Source organism: Phalacrocorax carbo, chromosome 1 (assembly GCF_963921805.1).
Source record: "Phalacrocorax carbo chromosome 1, bPhaCar2.1, whole genome shotgun sequence".
NCBI classification, from domain to species: Eukaryota; Metazoa; Chordata; class Aves; order Suliformes; family Phalacrocoracidae; genus Phalacrocorax; species Phalacrocorax carbo.
This window is the reverse complement of record NC_087513.1, coordinates 135128329-135146492: the sequence shown is the minus strand read 5'-3', so window position 1 is coordinate 135146492 and position 18164 is coordinate 135128329. Positions and strand designations below refer to the sequence as shown.

The following is an 18164-nucleotide window of genomic DNA, read 5'->3' as shown; positions in this document are numbered from 1 at the left end:
AAACAAAAGAGAAGCAAACAAAAGAGAAACTTGTGGTATAGTACAGATTGAAGAGTACCCTAGGGATGCAAGGGGACAAGAAAAAGGTCATGGAATTTTACTGTTGGGTTAGCCAAAGAATAACAAACAAAATGGCTGCTCCATGTTATAAAATACATTGAGGCTTACTCTAGGGTTCAGTGATGTAGTAAAGCACTTCCTTTGGTTTGCCCTCTCAGATATATAGCATGTTAACTAGATTTAACCATAAAAGTTCTGGAGTTTTTCCTTCAGCACTGAAGATGAATATTGTCTTCTGGACAAATACGTTATTCTCTTCTTTGCAGTCATAATTTTCCCTCTCTCTTAACAGAAAACCTTCAAGCATTTTCCAAGACTTATTTCTAATGAATGGTACTTAAGTGTACCCACCAGTTTTGCCTGCTTCCGTTTGGCCTGCTCATTCATGTGCAGTGCCTATTTCTGTGAATTCTTACAAAACCTGTAAAGGCTGAAGCCATCCAACATTCAATGTTACAGCCACCAAGTACCAGAACACATAAAACAAGCATGGACTTACGCAGTTCTTCCCGGTGCCTCTCTGTCTGTGCAAAAAACTGGCGAAGCTCCTCTGTGATCTCCATGTTACTCAAGTCATATTCTATCTCTCCTTCAGACTCAGAGTCCTCCTCCATTTCAGAGTCCCTGTCAGCATCCTCCCTCTCCTGGTAGGGAGATACATATGGCTGAGCTCCCCCACGGTACAGAGCTCTGCCATGTGGGCTATAGCTGGAAGAATAGCTTTGGGTATGTGGGAGGTCATTCCCATCCCAATCGGAATAGCGGCTACTTGGAGAGGCTGCAGAAGGATGCCACGGTATGTCACAAAAGGATTCCATGGCTTTCCTGTAGGCCTTCTGGTGCCTACGCATCCAGCGCATGGCTAAGTCATAATGCTTCCAGTATCTTGCGTACACTTGCCGAGAATACCATGGCTCGGTGTCTTCCTGTGGCCAAAATGGAGGGGAGAGGGAAAGAACACACACACACAAAAAAAAAAAAAAAAAAAAAGAGAGAGAAAACAAACAGTAATTGAGGGGAGAAACACTGTAAAAGCAAGCACAAACTTTGCCTCTTTATCATTAGTCATTCTTTTCCTATGATAAACCAGATAGATCTGACTGAAAGAGGACAAGTATTAACACAGTGCAAGTGCACTACACTTCATTACTCTTACAAGACACTGGTTTTGCACTAACACAACTACCAGTGATGAAGTAGCAATAGAGGAGTGGTAGTGTCCATAACGTATTTTCCAAGTGTTTGTGCTACTACAGTGGGAATCAGTTCTTTTTAGGGGATATGCTGTGTGGGTATATTCCACAATTCCTTAGCCGCTCATGTGAGTTGTAAGAACTGAATCTTTCCAAGGTGTATGTATTACAACCTACACCTGACTTCCAAATCCGCAGACAGAAAACACAAGCGATTAAAATTCCTCCATATTAAACAAAGGCATTCATTTTATCCAGTAACATATTTCCTCCATCTGCCTGCCAAAATAAGTTTCTCAGAAAAGGTCAAATGGCAATTCAGCCAAGCTCATATATCCATCATGGCCTCGATCAAAAACAAGACTGTATTTAGCCAAGTACAAGCTGCCAGTAAATCTCCCTTTTGTACTCATCAGTTTCCAACATATGAAACGGGGTAATAAAGTACCACTGATAAAGTACAATGAAAAATAGTTCTATAGAACAAAACATATGCTAACACACCTTCTCCTGTCTTCCAGCTAATCTTTGTTTTCCTGAAAAAACAGTTTCACGCTGTTCAGATTTCATCAGCAACTACAAAGCCCACAGTCCCTCTAGCCTTAAGCCTCCTTCCTACAGGCCATTTCACCTCCCTCCTCAGCCTACTCTCAAAAAGACAGGATAATAGAGGATCTTAAAAAAAGGCCATAAAGTAAACTAGAGCCTAGAACAAGTAAAATAAATACCACGTTTTTTTTCTTCCCCCCACATCTTAATTTCCATAGAAAATCTTTTATCTGGGCCAAAATGGAATGCCTTACTTTAAATTGGAAGAATTTTAATTAAGCCATGTTTTGGCAAACATTCAGAACTATGGCAAGGTTAGCTGAGGTTTTCAGAGATGAATGCGACATTTAAAGTCCTTTATTAGTTGTTTTTTAAAAAAGGGCATACAAGACAAAAATCTTTCTTTAAGCTTGTTTTCTTGATCTGCCCTGGCACCATTCCATAGCCTTAAAAGAATGATTCTCTGGAAAAAAAAAAAAAGCAAAACAAAACAGAAAAAGCAAACCTAAGAAATACTTTCCATTTAATGCTAACAATATCATGAGAGGTTAATTTCATTTACTTACATTTGTTTTCACTTTCTGGTTCTCAGGCAATAATGCAAATGCTAGAGAGTTTGGAATAATAATAATTTTAACTCTCATGTTTTCCTTCCTTCTGCAAAATTATGCCCATTATCCCATACGAGATCTATAAATGCTATCTCTTTTCAACGTCATTGGTAAGTGTTTTCAGAAACAAAATACCTCTGCCTAATAGAAAAAAGAAACCTCACTCCAAGTAACTTGCATTCCTTAAGAATTTCTGATCAAAAATTGCACCCTATCTGTGAAGGGTTGTGGGTCTCAGCTACGTGATTTAAAAATCCAGACAAATTATCTTTTCTGAAAGTAACAATTCATGGAGATGAAACTTCGTTCTGATTCTCCTCTTAGTCTAACACTACACTGCTACAAGACCACGGATTTCATAAGATTTATTCCTGAGTGGGTGCAAGAAAAGCATCTGCCTTCCATATGGAATTTCTTCATTCTTAATCATCTAACCACCTAAAAGCTAGGATGAACAATATTTTATTTACTGTTCTTGCTTTGCTTAAGAATGTCACACTGACTCCTCATCTTTCAGCAGCCAGATGAGAATGTCCTGTTGTCAAATCTGATACATTCACAGGTTACTTTTAGAACATTTTGCCTATTTTTTCCACCACTTAAAAATCCAGTTTTGAAACATCATGAAGCTTGACAAAAGCAGGTTATCTCCTACATTCTACATGTTTCCAAAGATAATGACATATTCTTTTAAAGCTCAAAATTTATCTCCAGTTCTTCTAAAATGTTTCTAAAAAGGGCCTTGATGACTTTACTGAAGGCTTTGGAATCCAGCTGGCTGATTTGTCTAGCTGACCAGCTCTGGTTGTTAATTTAGGGGAAAGGAAGACAAAAAGGCAGTTCATGTAGACAGAACTGTGGTACTGGTGCCTGCCCAACTACTTTTTGTGGCTTTTTTGTTGGAAGTGACCCCTGAAAACCCCTTTTACATTTAAATTTTAAAAATACATCTGTTAAAAAGAAACTACAGAAATGTTTAACATTGGGGTGGAAAAGGGAAAGGAACACTTTAAAGTCTAACTTAGTTCTATGTCTCTGCTTTTTCAGCTGCGGAATAAATGGAAATAAGATATTTCCTCAAGGAAACAAAAGCTATAAATCTAAGGCAAATGATCAGAGTCCTCTGTTATTTTCCTGTTATGTCTCTGGAGTCTTCCCAAGAGTAGACAAATCACTCACTGTTATATTCTGAATTCTATTTTCAAAGCCATTTAGCTACTTTCACATCTAATTTTTACATGTCTACACTGACACTTCAATAAAAGTGTTTATGTGCATTTTGTGTATAAAATGTGACTAAGTTATCACACAGAAACCCATAAAGACCGCTTACCATTTCTTGTGGAGTTTGTTCTGGTGATCAAGGTGAACTAGAAAAGAAAACAGGAGCTTTATAATTCATAAAAATATATGTATTAAGATGGTCACAAGCACTGAACAGATTTTTGTTAAACTTGAGTACTACTGCCTACAGCTATTAAATATCCCTCCTCTGTTGTGGCTAGTTGAAATCTCTTATTTATAGTTTTTGATTAGCATCAGTAGAAGCCCCATTCCTTAAAATTCTGCACTACAATAAGGTTAAAAGGGAGCCTTCTACACAATGCAGCCTAAAATACTGGGACTGTATTAGCACAAAACTAGGCTTTTTCAAAATGCATACAAATATAGTACATATGCCAGTTGTGTTCTGCCTCGTATTTAACAACACTGATTAAACAGCAACATTTTGCCCCTTAAGACAAGCTGTATTGTGTGAAAGGAGAATGGGGATGGGCCATGTTCAAAGAAAATGCAAGTCATGCAGCTACCACAAAGTCAACTTATTATCCTTTGCAGAGCCCACACCAAGCTCAAACCCACATAAACCCTTGGTCACACCAACCTATCTACAAGAAGCCCTATGTACAAGAGCAGTCACATTGCAATCAATGGGAGAACTCATGCGAGTGAAGGACTGCAGGATCAGGCACTAGGCAACCGATGTGTGCGAGTTCATTGTATTCTCTCCTCTCTGCTCGGAGAAAGAAGAAAACCCAGTGCTGAGGTCACTGTAGAACACTGCAGTGACTTGTAACACTCAAAACGCACACATACATAAAAGACTCCTGGGCTATCTCTCTTTGTTAATTTTAAACATCTCATTTCTCACACTAGCCCTCTTCAGAACTTTCATCTGCACTCTCATGACGTAAACATGTATTTTTTGCCCCTTTCCCATGTATCTGGATATCGTCTAGGTTGCCACAATAGGTTTTTAAGTACGAGAAAAAGACAACTCCATGGTAGCTGATTCTTCCATTTTCCACTTCAGGAAAAGTATGTATATTTCATTTGCACGTTTCACTCTAATTCCTACATGACAAGACTCTTTGAACTAGCTTCAGCATAAATAGAAATCAGGTTCAGAGCTTGAAGTAAATACACTTTTAAAAGTAGTAAGTGCTGAAGTCTGATACTTTATTCCAACTATATTTGTTTACCAAATATGAAAAACCTGTTTTACCAAATGCAGAAACTTTAATTACTTTCATAAATTATTTATAAAACATTAGACTACAAATATAAAACAGAGCATAACAATATTGCAAGGTGCAACACTAAATTAAAGAGTTTTATTTTCAGCTGAATTACTATTCCAAAGCAAACTACATAAAATATGAAACATTACAAGAAGCAGAAAATAAATGTGATAACTCTACTTCTATAATTTATGCTTTTAAAAAAACCATGGAAGCAACTGAACATATGAAACTCATCAACAAATGTAGAATTTAAAATAAGGAAGAGATTTTTTTGCCTATGCTGACCATTAATGATGGAAAAGTTATTTTTTTTAATAAATGTAATTAGTTCCTTTTTTCAGTTTTAAAATATTTCCCCACTGCTAATTAAATATGGATGAACCCCCTTTCATGAAAACATGCCTGTCTCCTTCTCACCTTGAGGCAAAGAAGCATTAGTGAAAATATATAAATTTGATCAAAGCAATGACAGTACTTAATTCCACTGGAGTCAAGAGAAGTCGAGACAATGTCACATGGTGAGACACAGCCACAAAATATTGTTTTTTTATAACTTGGTAATGTAATTCATACTCTGGGAGCAAAGCCCTCTAGCGGTGTGTGGACATAATACTGCCACATGGCTGCCGTACTGGATGTGACACGTACAGCTCAGAAAGACCTGCCACTGCAGGATCAAGGAGGGTTTGCCTTTATTCAGAACACCGATGAGCACAAGATTAATTAACCTGTTGCATGATATTAAGGTAAAAATATGAGATGTTACTGAAGGAAGATGATATTTCAATAAATTCAGCAGATTTCAACAAAAAAAATTACATAAAGCTTTTCTGAAAAAGCAAACTATGTTTAAATCAGAAATGCCCAAAATGACAGCTGACCACACCCTTTGCCTACTGCTGCTTTTGTCCGTGCTCCTTCAGTCTGTGAGAAGTGCCTTCTTCAGCTAGGCCAGAGGTGTCCCTAACTTAGTGTCCAGTTTCTGGCAATGGGTAGTAGGAGCTCCTCAGTAAAATATAACACCAGAGTATGCATACAGCAATTACTTTTCTAGGTACGTTTCTCCTCATTTCAGCAAGTGCCAGTTCAGATACTTTTTTCAGCTCCAAACTGGTTTTGGCATTTAAAGCCAGAATATGTAATTTCTCTGAATCCATGAATACTAAGTGCTTCCACGACAACCCAGGGTAATAAGTTTCATAATTTAAGGTGTTAAACATCAATTTGTGCTATGTATTTTGAACCCACTCTACTATATACTCTTTTAAAAAATATCTGAAGAGTTCAGTAAGAAAAGCATGACATGTAACAACATCAAGAGCGTACATCTTCCCCCAAACTTCTATTTCATTTTATACTTCTAATGCTTACTCTTGGTGCAGAATTACCACCAGAAGAGGGAGTGTCTGAAAAGTGTTTTGACACTCTGTGCTTCAGATTAATATTGTGCATTGCTGGTGTATGACGTTAACTTTAATACCAAAGCGCCCTAGTTACAGTCATGCAGAAATTTAAACCTGCGATTGCTGAGACAGTTGGCAGTACAAGTATTTCCCTTAAAAAGAAGAAAGGGTAAAAATTGCCCACGCTAAACACTGCATTGTTTGTGAATGGCTGTAAATACTAGACCTGTCTGGCACTTAGGGTAGTTATGGCTGCTCATCAACCCAACAGGAAAGTCAGTTGGGCTATGAAGACATACCTATCACTATGATGTCTTCAAACCAATGTCCTTACACCAAGAGCAGTAATTCCTGTGAATGGAACGGAAGCAAATTACACATAAGACAAAATTGTGTTCATTGCAGGGACAATCCACATTTAACCACTAGACCTGCAACAAAAGCATGCAGATTCAACTTTAGTGTATGTATTCTGGCTCTTTTGACTTCAGCAGAGCCTGAGACAGTGTAATCCTCTGCTGCTTCCAAAAAGAGGGTCTGTCTTCTCTGAGATCTAGGTCACAAACCCAAAAGCCATGTGGGCCAAAAATCAGAGGTCAAAAGTGAAGTGCTAAAAGATGTACAACTACTAGTTGCCCCAGTTAGCTTACGCTTCATATACAGCCTGTCTGTTTAGCTATGAATGAGGAAGAGGATGAAGCTTTTAGACCATTGCTTTTAAAAGCAAAATTCATTTCCTGGTCTCACAGATGCCGTGGCCAGACTCTGGTCCATGACTTCAAGGATCACGAAACCGGCAAGCAGCTCTCGCCTCTGCCAACCAGTGCAAACAACTGAATCTAAGGGCTGGCAGGGAAACAAGCCCTTATCCCTAGGCTCCCCCGGGTCCCAACCACCAGCACGGGGAAGACCCCTCTCGCCCGAGCTCCCCCACCCCCGCCTCAGGCCGGAGGCCGACATTTTGCTGAGAAAAGGAAAGAAGAAGCTCCGAGCCCGTACAGCTTATTTGCGTGCCACAAACACCACCTCTCCGCCCCGGAAAGCAAAATGCCCTCCCGCGCTGTTGGCCTTCCCGCTCACCCCACCGCTCGCCCCGGCTGCCCTTCCCTCAGCCCTCCCGCCGCGGCCCAGCGAGGGGCACCGCCGTCCTCGCACCCACCCGGGCGGCCTGCGGCTCCCGTCGGCAAGGGGAACCGGGGGAAGCCGCCTCCCGTGCTTACTCCCTCCGTTCCGGCGAGGCCGAGAGCAGCACGGCGCGGCCAGGAGAGCTTCCTCCCGCCGCTTCCGTCCGGCCCCTCCCCGGTCCCGCGGCGCCATCTTGTGGGGCTGAGGGGAGGCGCCGGCGGGGCCCTGGCGGGGTCCGGCTGTCCGAGGGCGGCCGTGGGCCCCCGGTGCGGCAGCCATCATCCTCGGGGAGGGGCGGCCCCCTGTCGCCTCCTGCCCCTCACAGGGCGAGCTCTTGCCGCCCCGTGCCCCCTCGGTACCTCCTCCAGCCCCACAACATCCACGGGAGGGACAAGTACTCCGCCAGCCGAATTGTTACTCAAAACCTGGGTGTGCTGTGGGGGGTGGCACTGTGATACTCTGATCATTATTTCTTTTGCCAATTAATTTCTAAACTTTCTGTTCAGGTTCTGTACCACTACCGAGCTAATACTCCACAGGACAGTGTGTGAGCAGCCATTCGGGGCCTGTCACAGCCGGGAGAGCAGGGATTGTTTTTTTCCCTTGTGTAGCATTTTATACCATCTATGTTAAATCTGCCTGCTATTATCCGGTGCTGTAATAGTCTGTGTTTCTTCATAGTCTGTAAAACCCTCAGCTTTACGGAATAGCACTGTGCCCTCACCAGACTGTGTCACCCCACCGTCTGTGCTGTTCTCCAGATGACTCCTGGATGGGCTGCGCAGCGCAAGCATGGCTCCCACCGTCAAAGCGAACAGTTGTTTCTCCTTTCTACTTCCCTTGCTTTGAATTAATACTTACAGTACAAGAAACTCATATTTCATTCCCATTTTTCAGCTCTCCTGGTGTGCTTACTGCCCTAGCTGCTTGCCTGCTGAAAATCCCAGCAGGCCATGTCGAGACAATTTCCCTTTGTTACTTGAATTAAAAAACTGCATTGTGATACATGATTTCACTTTTAAAAATACACGTTGAGTCTCCTTTGTACAGCAAATTTCTACATTTATTTCCCATATAGTTACTAGAGTTATTCTTTGAAATAATTTCAAATAATTTACCTGGCATGGGTATCAGATTTAATAGTTCATAACATTTTCAGCTGATTTGAGGAGACTGTGTTACTAGTATCATCAGGTTAGCTACCTTGTACTCTTGTACTGAGAACTTCAACTGATGCAGTTGTTGTTACTTCAGTTCAAGGATAGTTCAGGATTAATTCAGTTTTGTGTTCCTTCCAGAACTCTTGGGGAAATACTCTCTGGCCCTGCAGATCTGCTCTTGCTCAATTTCTCTGTTTGGTCACCTGCTCTACGAACACTTCAGATGAGAAGATCCTCTAGTGTACCTCTCAACATGCTAGTGTAAGAGCTTCTATGATGAATACAGATGCAAAAAAAACCCAAAACCAACCACCAAAAACCTAAACCCCAAACAGACCAACCATTACTTACTAGCCAAGTCTTTTGAATGTTCAAATCAGAACAGGCAGCAATAGAGCACAATAAGTCAAGGTGTGAATCAATCCCTTTTTTATTGCTGTTATATCATTTACCAGCCATATTTTTCCTTTCCAAGATAATTCTGATTCTGTTTATGGCTCCCGCAACCACAACAATGGACCAGTTCACATACCTATCACTTTGAATTGTCTAATCAATGATACTTACAGTGGATAGATCTAAAACGATTTGTATGTATGCATTGAATTTTATCACCTTTATCACCATGCACTGCATGACAGTGCAGTTGCTGGTCATCACATTGAGGTGTACATTTTTTCATCAGCGTCATTTGGATAAACACCTTTATATCTGGTCTCTTCAGATAATTAAATTACAGACAAAATTGGACATGGCTTTATTTGCTATCATCAGTATAAAATCTCAAATTCAAAGAAGCATACGCTGCTTTGCTGCAGCAGTTTACTGCTTTAGCACAAATATGGGAGGATTGCCAGAGGAGGTAGTCTAGCAATGATGACCCTGCAGTAAAACACACAAGAGTTTAATTATAAGAAGTAAATATACTGGACATTCTCAGTACGTTAAGAGCAGTAAATCACCCCTCTTAAAAGGCTAGCAACTTTTTCAGCATCTACGTATTCTTTTCCTCCAGCTGCTCTGTCACTGGTTTCCTATGGGAGTTAGGCATCTGTGTACAGCTGAGAAGTCTACATACTACAGTGGAATTTAACTGTGGTCCTGTTCAGCCCCTGCATCATGAGTGTTTTGTGATTTCCCTGTGTGTGGCCAAGAAATTTGTAGACAGGAAAGGTGTATTATGCAATTGCCAGCCTGCTTTTTCTCATGAGCGCCCAGTGCACTCAAAGGCTCTTCCAGCTTTTCTTGCTCCTTTCTGACCTGTGTATTTGTATAGACAGATCTGGGTTGCTTTTTGCTCACACATTGGTGCCTGCTTTTACATATGGCAAACTGATGGCTGAAAGTTGTGGACAGCAGAACATCTAGATTAACTTGGAGAGTCAGTAGGTTAAAAAAAGGAGTTAGGCAAATTATATGAGGAATATCTATTATTCATCAAGGTACAGTTCTGGGTTAGGAAGTCCCAGTGCACTAAGAGGTGCTGTATGCTTGCCCTCTTCGTTCCTGAGGTCTCCTTCATTGGCCACTCTCACACACAGTGTGATGGACTGGATGGACCTTCAGCTGGACTCAGTGAAGTGATTCTTGTGTTACACACATATTAAAACGAAGGTGTGCATTACTGCTGAACTGCTGTGCTCTGCATGGGAGAAAGGCAACAAGGCAAACTGCACAAAGATATGGCATGTGTGTTGGTTTTATTAAGGTTATCAGTCTTAAGCAAAGACTTCAAGCAACGCATTGCTGATGCTGCTATATAGATTTTGAAAATGAGATTGTGCTGTTCTGAGTTTTGTAATATTTCAGTTTAAAATATTACTTTTTTGGGTAGTGTTACTTCTTATGAAATGTACATTCTCTTAGTTCACTGCTTCCTACTTATTCCCTTCTACCTGCCTTACTTACGCCTATTTTTGATTGCACGGTTATTGTCTGTGTGGAAGCACATAAAAGGTTACCTACCATATGGGATCTACATAAATATCACGTAAATAAACCTCTGATTGTATGCATTTTGTGAGCAGTGAGATCACTAATATCTGCCTGCTGAAGACTGATTTCTTTCTTCATGTTTTACCTAATCACTTTCACTAGATTGCTTCTGAATCTTTCACTTCACAAAATATCTGCTGCAAGAGCTGTGTTTTCCTTGGAAGCCCATATAGATCTTTCACATATTTAAAGTCTACCTTTTATCAGAGGAGGAGGAGCAGCTTGGCAGAAAGGTTTGCTTTTAAAGGCAACCCCCTTACATGGCCCCTCACAGAACCCAACAGTGGAGAAGGTCTCATGTTAATTCTTGATTTGTAGATCCTTTTCTTCTACACCTGTGAAACATGAAAAATGTAAAGCGGGTCTAGAATGAAGTGAATACCCCTGCCATTTCTTTCCCAAAGCTAATGCTGGTGAGGAAGGGGTGGCTCCTATTGATTCCGATGTGAGATCTTCCCTACCAGGTTTGGGGAAGAAGCATCACAGAGGAGGTTTGGTTTTATCGATCACTTTTATCAATGGTGTCCCGTAATGCAGCACATCCCTCTTAAACTGCTTCCTCCCACGACTGTGTTCCTTGCAGCTTTCAGTATTGCTGTAACGGTTGAACATTAGTCTTGAACAAGGCTGAAAATAAGGATGGTGTTACCTGGCAAGAAAAAGAAATGTTAGATTAAAACAGGTATTAGAGTAGGGAAATTTCCTCATAAGAAACAGTATTTGTAGTTTCAAGTCTAGACATCTTAGCATTTGTCAGCTACTCAGATTCATTAATTAGTCAATTAATTTAATTAACTTATGCTTTAAGAAGCAAGGAGTGTAATGACGAGGTTTGTAAAAAAATTGAGAAAATGTAAATCTGCCACACACTTTACTGCTTACATAAGCTGAAAAGAGCCGTCTGGTCATCAGATATGCAAAGGTGTTAGTTTCCAGCACAGGGGGGCGATGATGGGAAGTTGGAAATTAGGCAGTAACCTCTTTTTCTTGTATCACTGTTCAAGAAGTATACATCTGTCACACCCAAATGGGTGGTTCTGTTAAACTTGTGCAAATTTGTATGTGGGCCATTATTTTGCAAAGGCTGTGTTATTGTAGTGTTGCTCTATTGAGTTAAGCATAATCCAAAATAGATCCCCTTTAGAATTGTAGACTAATTATTGACTGGCCAAAGCGTTGAAATTATTGACTCTGCTTATCCTTTGGTAAGACAAAATCACATTTAATGTTACATTATTTGTAGCAGATTTTCTACCACGATACAAATTCTATTTTTGGATTAAAACTAATCCTTCTTAGGTCTAGCTCTTGTATAATCTGAATCTACAGTTCATAAAATTCATAGGAAAAGATTGAAACCCCCTTCTGAGGTGGGGGTGTGTTTGTGTGCAGGAAACTACATGTGAAACTTGTCATACTTAACTCTAGCTTTCCGAGAAGGGAAAGGGACAGGCTACCAGAGACAGAGTTCGGGGAGAAGTAGAAACATCTTAAAGACAATTTTACTGCCAAAGAAAATATGAAGTGGAGCTGGACTTCTGGACCAAACGTCATCACTCTTATCCAAAGTTAGATGTAGTTAATACCTCTCTTCTGGGGTACGTGTGGCCTCAGTGTGAGTGAATACAAGTTAATGAATTAAAGATCAGCAGGACCTCTGAACACTTTCCCTGCTGGATAAGGGGGTAGTATTCCTTTTGCTGACTTTCCGTGCTTACTTACAGTGTGATAGTTTTCCGTACACCTGAGCTAGTCACTCTCCAGATCCCATTATAGCCACAGGCAAAGCACAGTAATGCTTTTCGGGTGCTGTTCATCTGATGTGTGCTGGTTATCTACTTTGGGGTGAAATGAATCACGCCCCAGCAGTGCTTGTTTCTTCCACTGACTTTTAAGGAAGCCTGAGGCAATTCTTACAAGGGGCCCTTATTGCAAGTGTGTATGTTTAGCCAGATAAATCCCATCGAGAAAAACTATAAATGCAAAAAGTTGATAAAGGAAAACGTGGCAACGCTAGTTATAAAAGCTAAAAGCCCACCTAAGCCAATAGATGGCAGCGTTGTAAACGGCAACGCACAACCCTCTGCCTCAAACAGCGGTGCTAGGGAGTCCAGGCTGGTTGATCTAGAGGAGTAAAATATCTGCCAAATAGCCCTGACTCTGGCTTGCTAAAATATGCTGTCTTCTCTTAGCTTTCAGGTGACACAAAGTCTTCCTTTTTCATGAAAGCTAGCAAAGGAACCTTGTGCTATCCAGATTTCCAGAGTCTGAAAAGCAAAAAAGAACTGACCACTCAGCTAATTCTTAAATTTCCATTTCTGGAGGCTTAACACTGGAACATTTGGCACAGCATCTTATGATGATTTAGATCAGAATTTAACGTGGTAATTTTATGCAGTATATGCACATGATAAAACATTATAATGGTACATTTTCATCTCACCTTTGAATTTTATTCTGTTGATCTTTAGTCATTGGATTTATTTAATATATCTTTGTTAATTTTGGCATTGTTATACGGCAACAACCTGTAAAGTTTATAATTAGGAGACACAGATGATATCGTGCTGTTTCTCATACAGAAAAAAATGGAATTGTTTCACATTCATCATCAGTTATTTTTAATTCAGAAAACTCATTAATGATGTCAGAAGTGCTTTAAATGCTTGCAGTCAGCAGGTAAGGTGGGAAGAGGCCACAGCAGGAATGAAGACTGTGAAGTCATCAGAGGTGTGGGGCCAAGTTTTGATTGCTTTGCCCAAGAAGAGACTCAGTGCCTTGTTCGGATCAGGGAAGAGTTGTGTGGCCAAACAGCTGACCACAGGAGCACGGGAGGGGACCGGGGCTCATGGTGAATCCTGTGCTTGTTCTGTCTAGGCTGAATAGCTTTCACCCCATCAACAATTCTCCTGGGTAAGTGCTAGTGTGTACAAAGTAAGTGTCTTTTTGATAAAAGCTCCTCACACCTGAATGTGGCCCCAAGAAGGTGTGTTGAATCAAAACGGCATGTGAATCAAAACTGCGTGTGTACCTGGCTTCATTATTCCCCTTTCTCTTCGGCTTTTTCTAACACTACAAAGCCTCAAGAGATTCCCAAATGCATATGGGGTGCACACATAGCTATACTGAAATAAACCCCCTAATGATTAGAATTTAGTCCACAAAACTCATGATATCTGAGTTAACACCCCAAACTAATATTTAATCCACTCAGTGTATGTTAGTATTTTAAGACTTTGCAAATTATTTATAACTAGTGATGACTGAATAACATTCAGAATTTTAATACAGGGTTGGGGTTTTTTTGGTTTTTTTTTTTGTTTGTTTGTTTGTTTTCCCTGCTTTAACAAACTTGGTGTATGAAGGATACAGTTGGCTTCCAAAAAAAATTTTTAGGTTTCTATTGTTTTCATTTGTACACTGAATTTCTTCATTGGTCTTTGAAATATCATGGGCTGCCTAAGAGGTATGGGTACACAGATTCCACCCAGGTTAATAGGCATCTGTGTGTCAAAAAAGTTTGTGCAAATCCTGTGGCTTGGGATCAAGTTTGTTCATTATTTTGCACACGTTGACTTCCGCATAACCTTAAAAATCAGCCTTCGATTGACCAGAGGTTAGTCACAGAAGTGCTGAATAACATGTTGAATTCAGTTGAAATCACTCAGCTACGAACTTTGTCAGGTCTTGTAGCTGTTTGATTTATTAGCATTGCCCTCCATCATCTTTCTTCTTTCTTCCTTTGTTCTGTTATTTTTTGTACCTACTTCTTGTGCCCACAGCTATTAATGCCATCTGCTTGTTTGTGAACCACAGCTAGCTCTTGCTTTGGATTGTTATTTCAGAATGCCTCTGATGGTGTTTCTATGACCTTTTTGAATTTCCACAATTGTAAATGGCTGTGCTCAGTATAGCAGGTGATAATAATTGTACACAGAGCTGCACCTAGGTCCTGAGACAGACCACAGCATGCTGACCCATCTTCTTGCTACAAGAGGGCTTTGAGGAGGCAAAAGGCTTTCTCTGTGTTATCTATATCCTCTGCTATAAAAGGCTTTAGTCACAGATGCTTTGAACTGAGACTAGAAGTGCACTGAGAAGCAGTGCAGAATATAGATTAGGTGTGTACTCATGTTGACCTGCCCCAAATAAGGGGAGGCTGCCTGAGCTTGCAAATGCATTGCTCAGTCTCTGTAGGACTGAGGAGGACAAGATGCCTCTTATGTGGCTCCAAGAGCTGCAGAAAGTTCTGGACACAGGGACAGGAGAGGGCAATGGCTCTTGAGCTAGGTGCACAGGTGAACTGCAAACCAGCAAAGTCAGTCTCAGCAGCTTCTTCTAAAAACCAAGGATTTAGCTGACCCATCAGCTGTGGGGCCAGCACAATGCTGAGAGGTACGGCTTTGATGGAAGAGCCGCATCTGAACTGCTCATAAGTCCCCTGTAGTCCAGCAGTTACGTGTGGCTCTCTAGTATCAGGGTTCCTGAGGTTTTCTGTGGTAGTTCCTTAGGGGTCAAATTAGATCTGTGAAACATGAAACTAACTTGGGAGTTGACTAATAGGAAGGATAGGGAAAAAAAGAGGTAGGAGAGGACATAAGCACGTGACTTTTAGGTGCTTAACTCACAAGGTGGGATCCAAAGCTGAAAGCCATGTCTGAGGTTTTCTGCTCAACCTAGAGAGAGAATTGAATACCCCAGAAAGTTACCTGAAAAACCTTTGTGGTGGTACCTGTATTTATTCTACCAACTTAAAGCTTCCAGCTGAAGTGCTTGTACTTCCTTTATAGTCAGTGAAGACCTGTGTCTCCAGGAGACGTCTGAGCTAAGCTCTCTGGAAATGGCTGATTCCGTTAACCTTAGACTAAGCCTAGATACAAGCGTAGGTACTTCTGCTATGTATTCAAAAGTAGGTGAGGAGAAGGTGGAGAAACCATAGTGTGGAGACATCTTTACCTGCAGCTGTTCTCTCAAAAACCAACACATGTCTCTCCCTTTCAGGTGGCAATGAAAAGTCATGATGAATATGCCCCTTCTGATTATAGAATAGCTTACTAAGTACATCACTTATAGAAAATGAGACATCTGCGTTTAATTCCCTTCTAATCCTCAGAGGCTTAATACTTACCCCCAGGAGAACAAACAAACCACTTACCTCTCATTGACCTTGAAAGCCCGACTCCTGTTTATAGGCCAGCATCAGCATTTTGTTTTTTATTCCAGCTTTTGTATGTATCCACAGGCATTATTTGGCAAGCCTACAGAATTGTAGTCCTTGCCAGAGATACTGCAATGCTCCAGACACAAATATTTTGGCCAAATTAGAGGAAAAAAAAACCAGACAGGCAAAGTGACTTCAGATTTATGGGAATAAATGTTTGTTGCAATAGGAATGAATAATCATGAAAAAAAAGTTAGGTAGTTTCATAAGTTTTGAATATTTTGAACATGATCGGTTTGTTTTATTTGTCTAATCATGAATTTGACCCAGTGTTGTTGTATAATTACCTCCATTCTGTTATTTCAGTGAGAATGCTTTCCTGGGTTGGAGTTTTCATAGAAACATTTGCCATTGCTCTTAGTGTAGTTCTTGTGCAGAAGCACCTGGGAACCCATCACAGTGGGGACTCCCTAAGCATGGGGGCATAAGGGAAACAACTTTCCTCAAGAAGGTTTGTGTGAAGACTGAGGGAGGTGAGTCATGTCATCCTTGCCTTCAGTATATTCTCAGCTCTAGCTCATGGGATCTGACTGTTGGTGATCTATGGGAAGTAGATTTCTGCTTCTGGGCAGGAGAGGTGAAATCTGAGTCTTGGAAATGTCGGACAGAAGCATGTGGTTATACATTGTATGGTAAATGCACAGCAAGGCCTCTGCTGTTGAGAAAGTCCAGATCCGCTGTTTGTGGGGGTACAGCTGATTTGCTTCTGTATAGGAAAACCAAGGCAGCTTGGACATATGAGATTTGTTCTACAGCAAATATGCTAGCTCTCTATCAGCCTTGTCTAGTTCTATAGTTGGCTGAGCAGGTGCTGTTGAGTTGGGCTATGCATAGGCAACAAAATCTTGGGAGCCTCCTCACATACAGCAGTACAGAATCTCCGGACAAATAGACATATCCCTCAGATTTCCTGCACTGAAGATTCCCAAAACAGAAAAAAGGCCTTGTCCAGAAGAGCCTAGCTTCATGCAAGCCCAAAGGAATGGCCTGCCTTCACCAGGTAGCTACTGATGGTTTGGGAGACACAAATTCCCACTGAGCATCAAATCCTGAAGGGTTCACTTCATTATCTGTCCTCAGTTCTGGTTCAAACTGAATAACAGTTGAATGAAAACCTCAGGATATGGCAAACATTGATACAGGGTAGTGTTGGAAACTCAAAAATCTTTTTGGTAAATGTAAATAAAACATCTTTGTACAGAACTAGTTTTGTAACATTGAAAGCAAGCATATTTTCCTTTGAGAATTCGATAATTACTGCTTCCGGGTCTCATTATCTGGGCTGCATTTGACGGAGACATTCTGGCTTGAAGTTCCAGCTAAATTCTGAAATTCCTGAAGGATGCAAAGATGTGAATTTTGAACCAAGCTGTTTAAAGAAGCTGGGTACATGCCACGCTGCTGGGTCGGCTTCTGTTGATCCTGTGTGCTTTTAAGCTTTCTGCCACTTGAATAATTCTGGTATTGTGTCCCTGGTCTTTTCAATAAACATCTTATGTGGAGGCTGGGCATCTTTCTAAAAAACAGAGCTTTAATGCCTAGAAGTGTGAAGCAGCCAGGAACAAATGTGATCCCTTGGTGTCCGTCGCATGCAATGGCTCACTCTTTCTCAGAGCTCTGATTGTGTGAGGATGCCGTTTTGGTAAGCGTTCCAGAAAAATGATAATTCTTTACTTTACCTTGCACAAGAAATCAGAACCAGAGTGTCTTCACATATACCTGTCCTCCAGTTTTCTCCTTGCTCTGGAACTTTTCTTGGTCTTGGGGTGCCCAGAATCCTCCTCCTGCAGCAATAATACATCCTCTCCTTACAGGCTCTCTGCTCTGGCATTCTGCCTCCTCTCCAGGACTCAGCTTCTGCTTCTCTCCTTAGACTGAAGTACTCTGTGTCAAATAAACCTTTTCTCAGCCTTCTTAGATGATCCAGGTCCCCACTAGATAATATCCTGCTTGTTTATTTCTCTCCTGAAATTTAGGTTTAGGAAAGCATCTGGCCAGTGTGATAATGGACATTTTGTCCCATGAAATTTCCATGTGAACAGAGGATGACAAAAATTTAATGACTAGAAGAGTTCAGCTTGTCTGTGGACTGCATCCTGACTCCTTCATTTCTGGGGGTAGCCTGGAGATGGGGAGAGAGCCTGAACTGGGCTGGATGAATTGCTCTGGGAGCTCACAGCCTCTTCCCTGCCATTCTCCCTCCTGAAGACTCAGTGGGCTTTTTCATCCTGTGACTGGGGATGACGTGTTTATTGCAGCTGACACACTCAGGACCTTCTTGCTGTGGTCTGAGATGTGCTTGTAGAGTCACTTAGGAGACCT

The 18164-nt window shown here is 41.1% G+C and overlaps 1 protein-coding gene across 2 annotated transcripts in view; it reads right to left on the bottom strand.

Moving 5' to 3' along the window:
• The window catches only part of GEMIN8 (gem nuclear organelle associated protein 8), a 43649-nt gene extending 35907 nt beyond the window's left edge, over positions 1-7742 (bottom strand). Inside the window, exons 1-4 of one of the 2 annotated variants that reach the window (XM_064475106.1) lie at positions 7501-7742; positions 6641-6692; positions 3747-3783; positions 560-986 (exon numbers count right to left, since the gene is read on the bottom strand). In XM_064475106.1, coding sequence (XP_064331176.1) covers positions 560-986; positions 3747-3749 — 430 coding nt within the window. In that variant the 5' untranslated portion in view covers positions 3750-3783; positions 6641-6692; positions 7501-7742. The remainder of the gene's footprint in view (positions 1-559; positions 987-3746; positions 3784-6640; positions 6693-7500) is intronic. The other variant, XM_064475115.1, reaches the window with a different exon arrangement.
• Positions 7743-18164: the final 10422 nt, after the last annotated feature.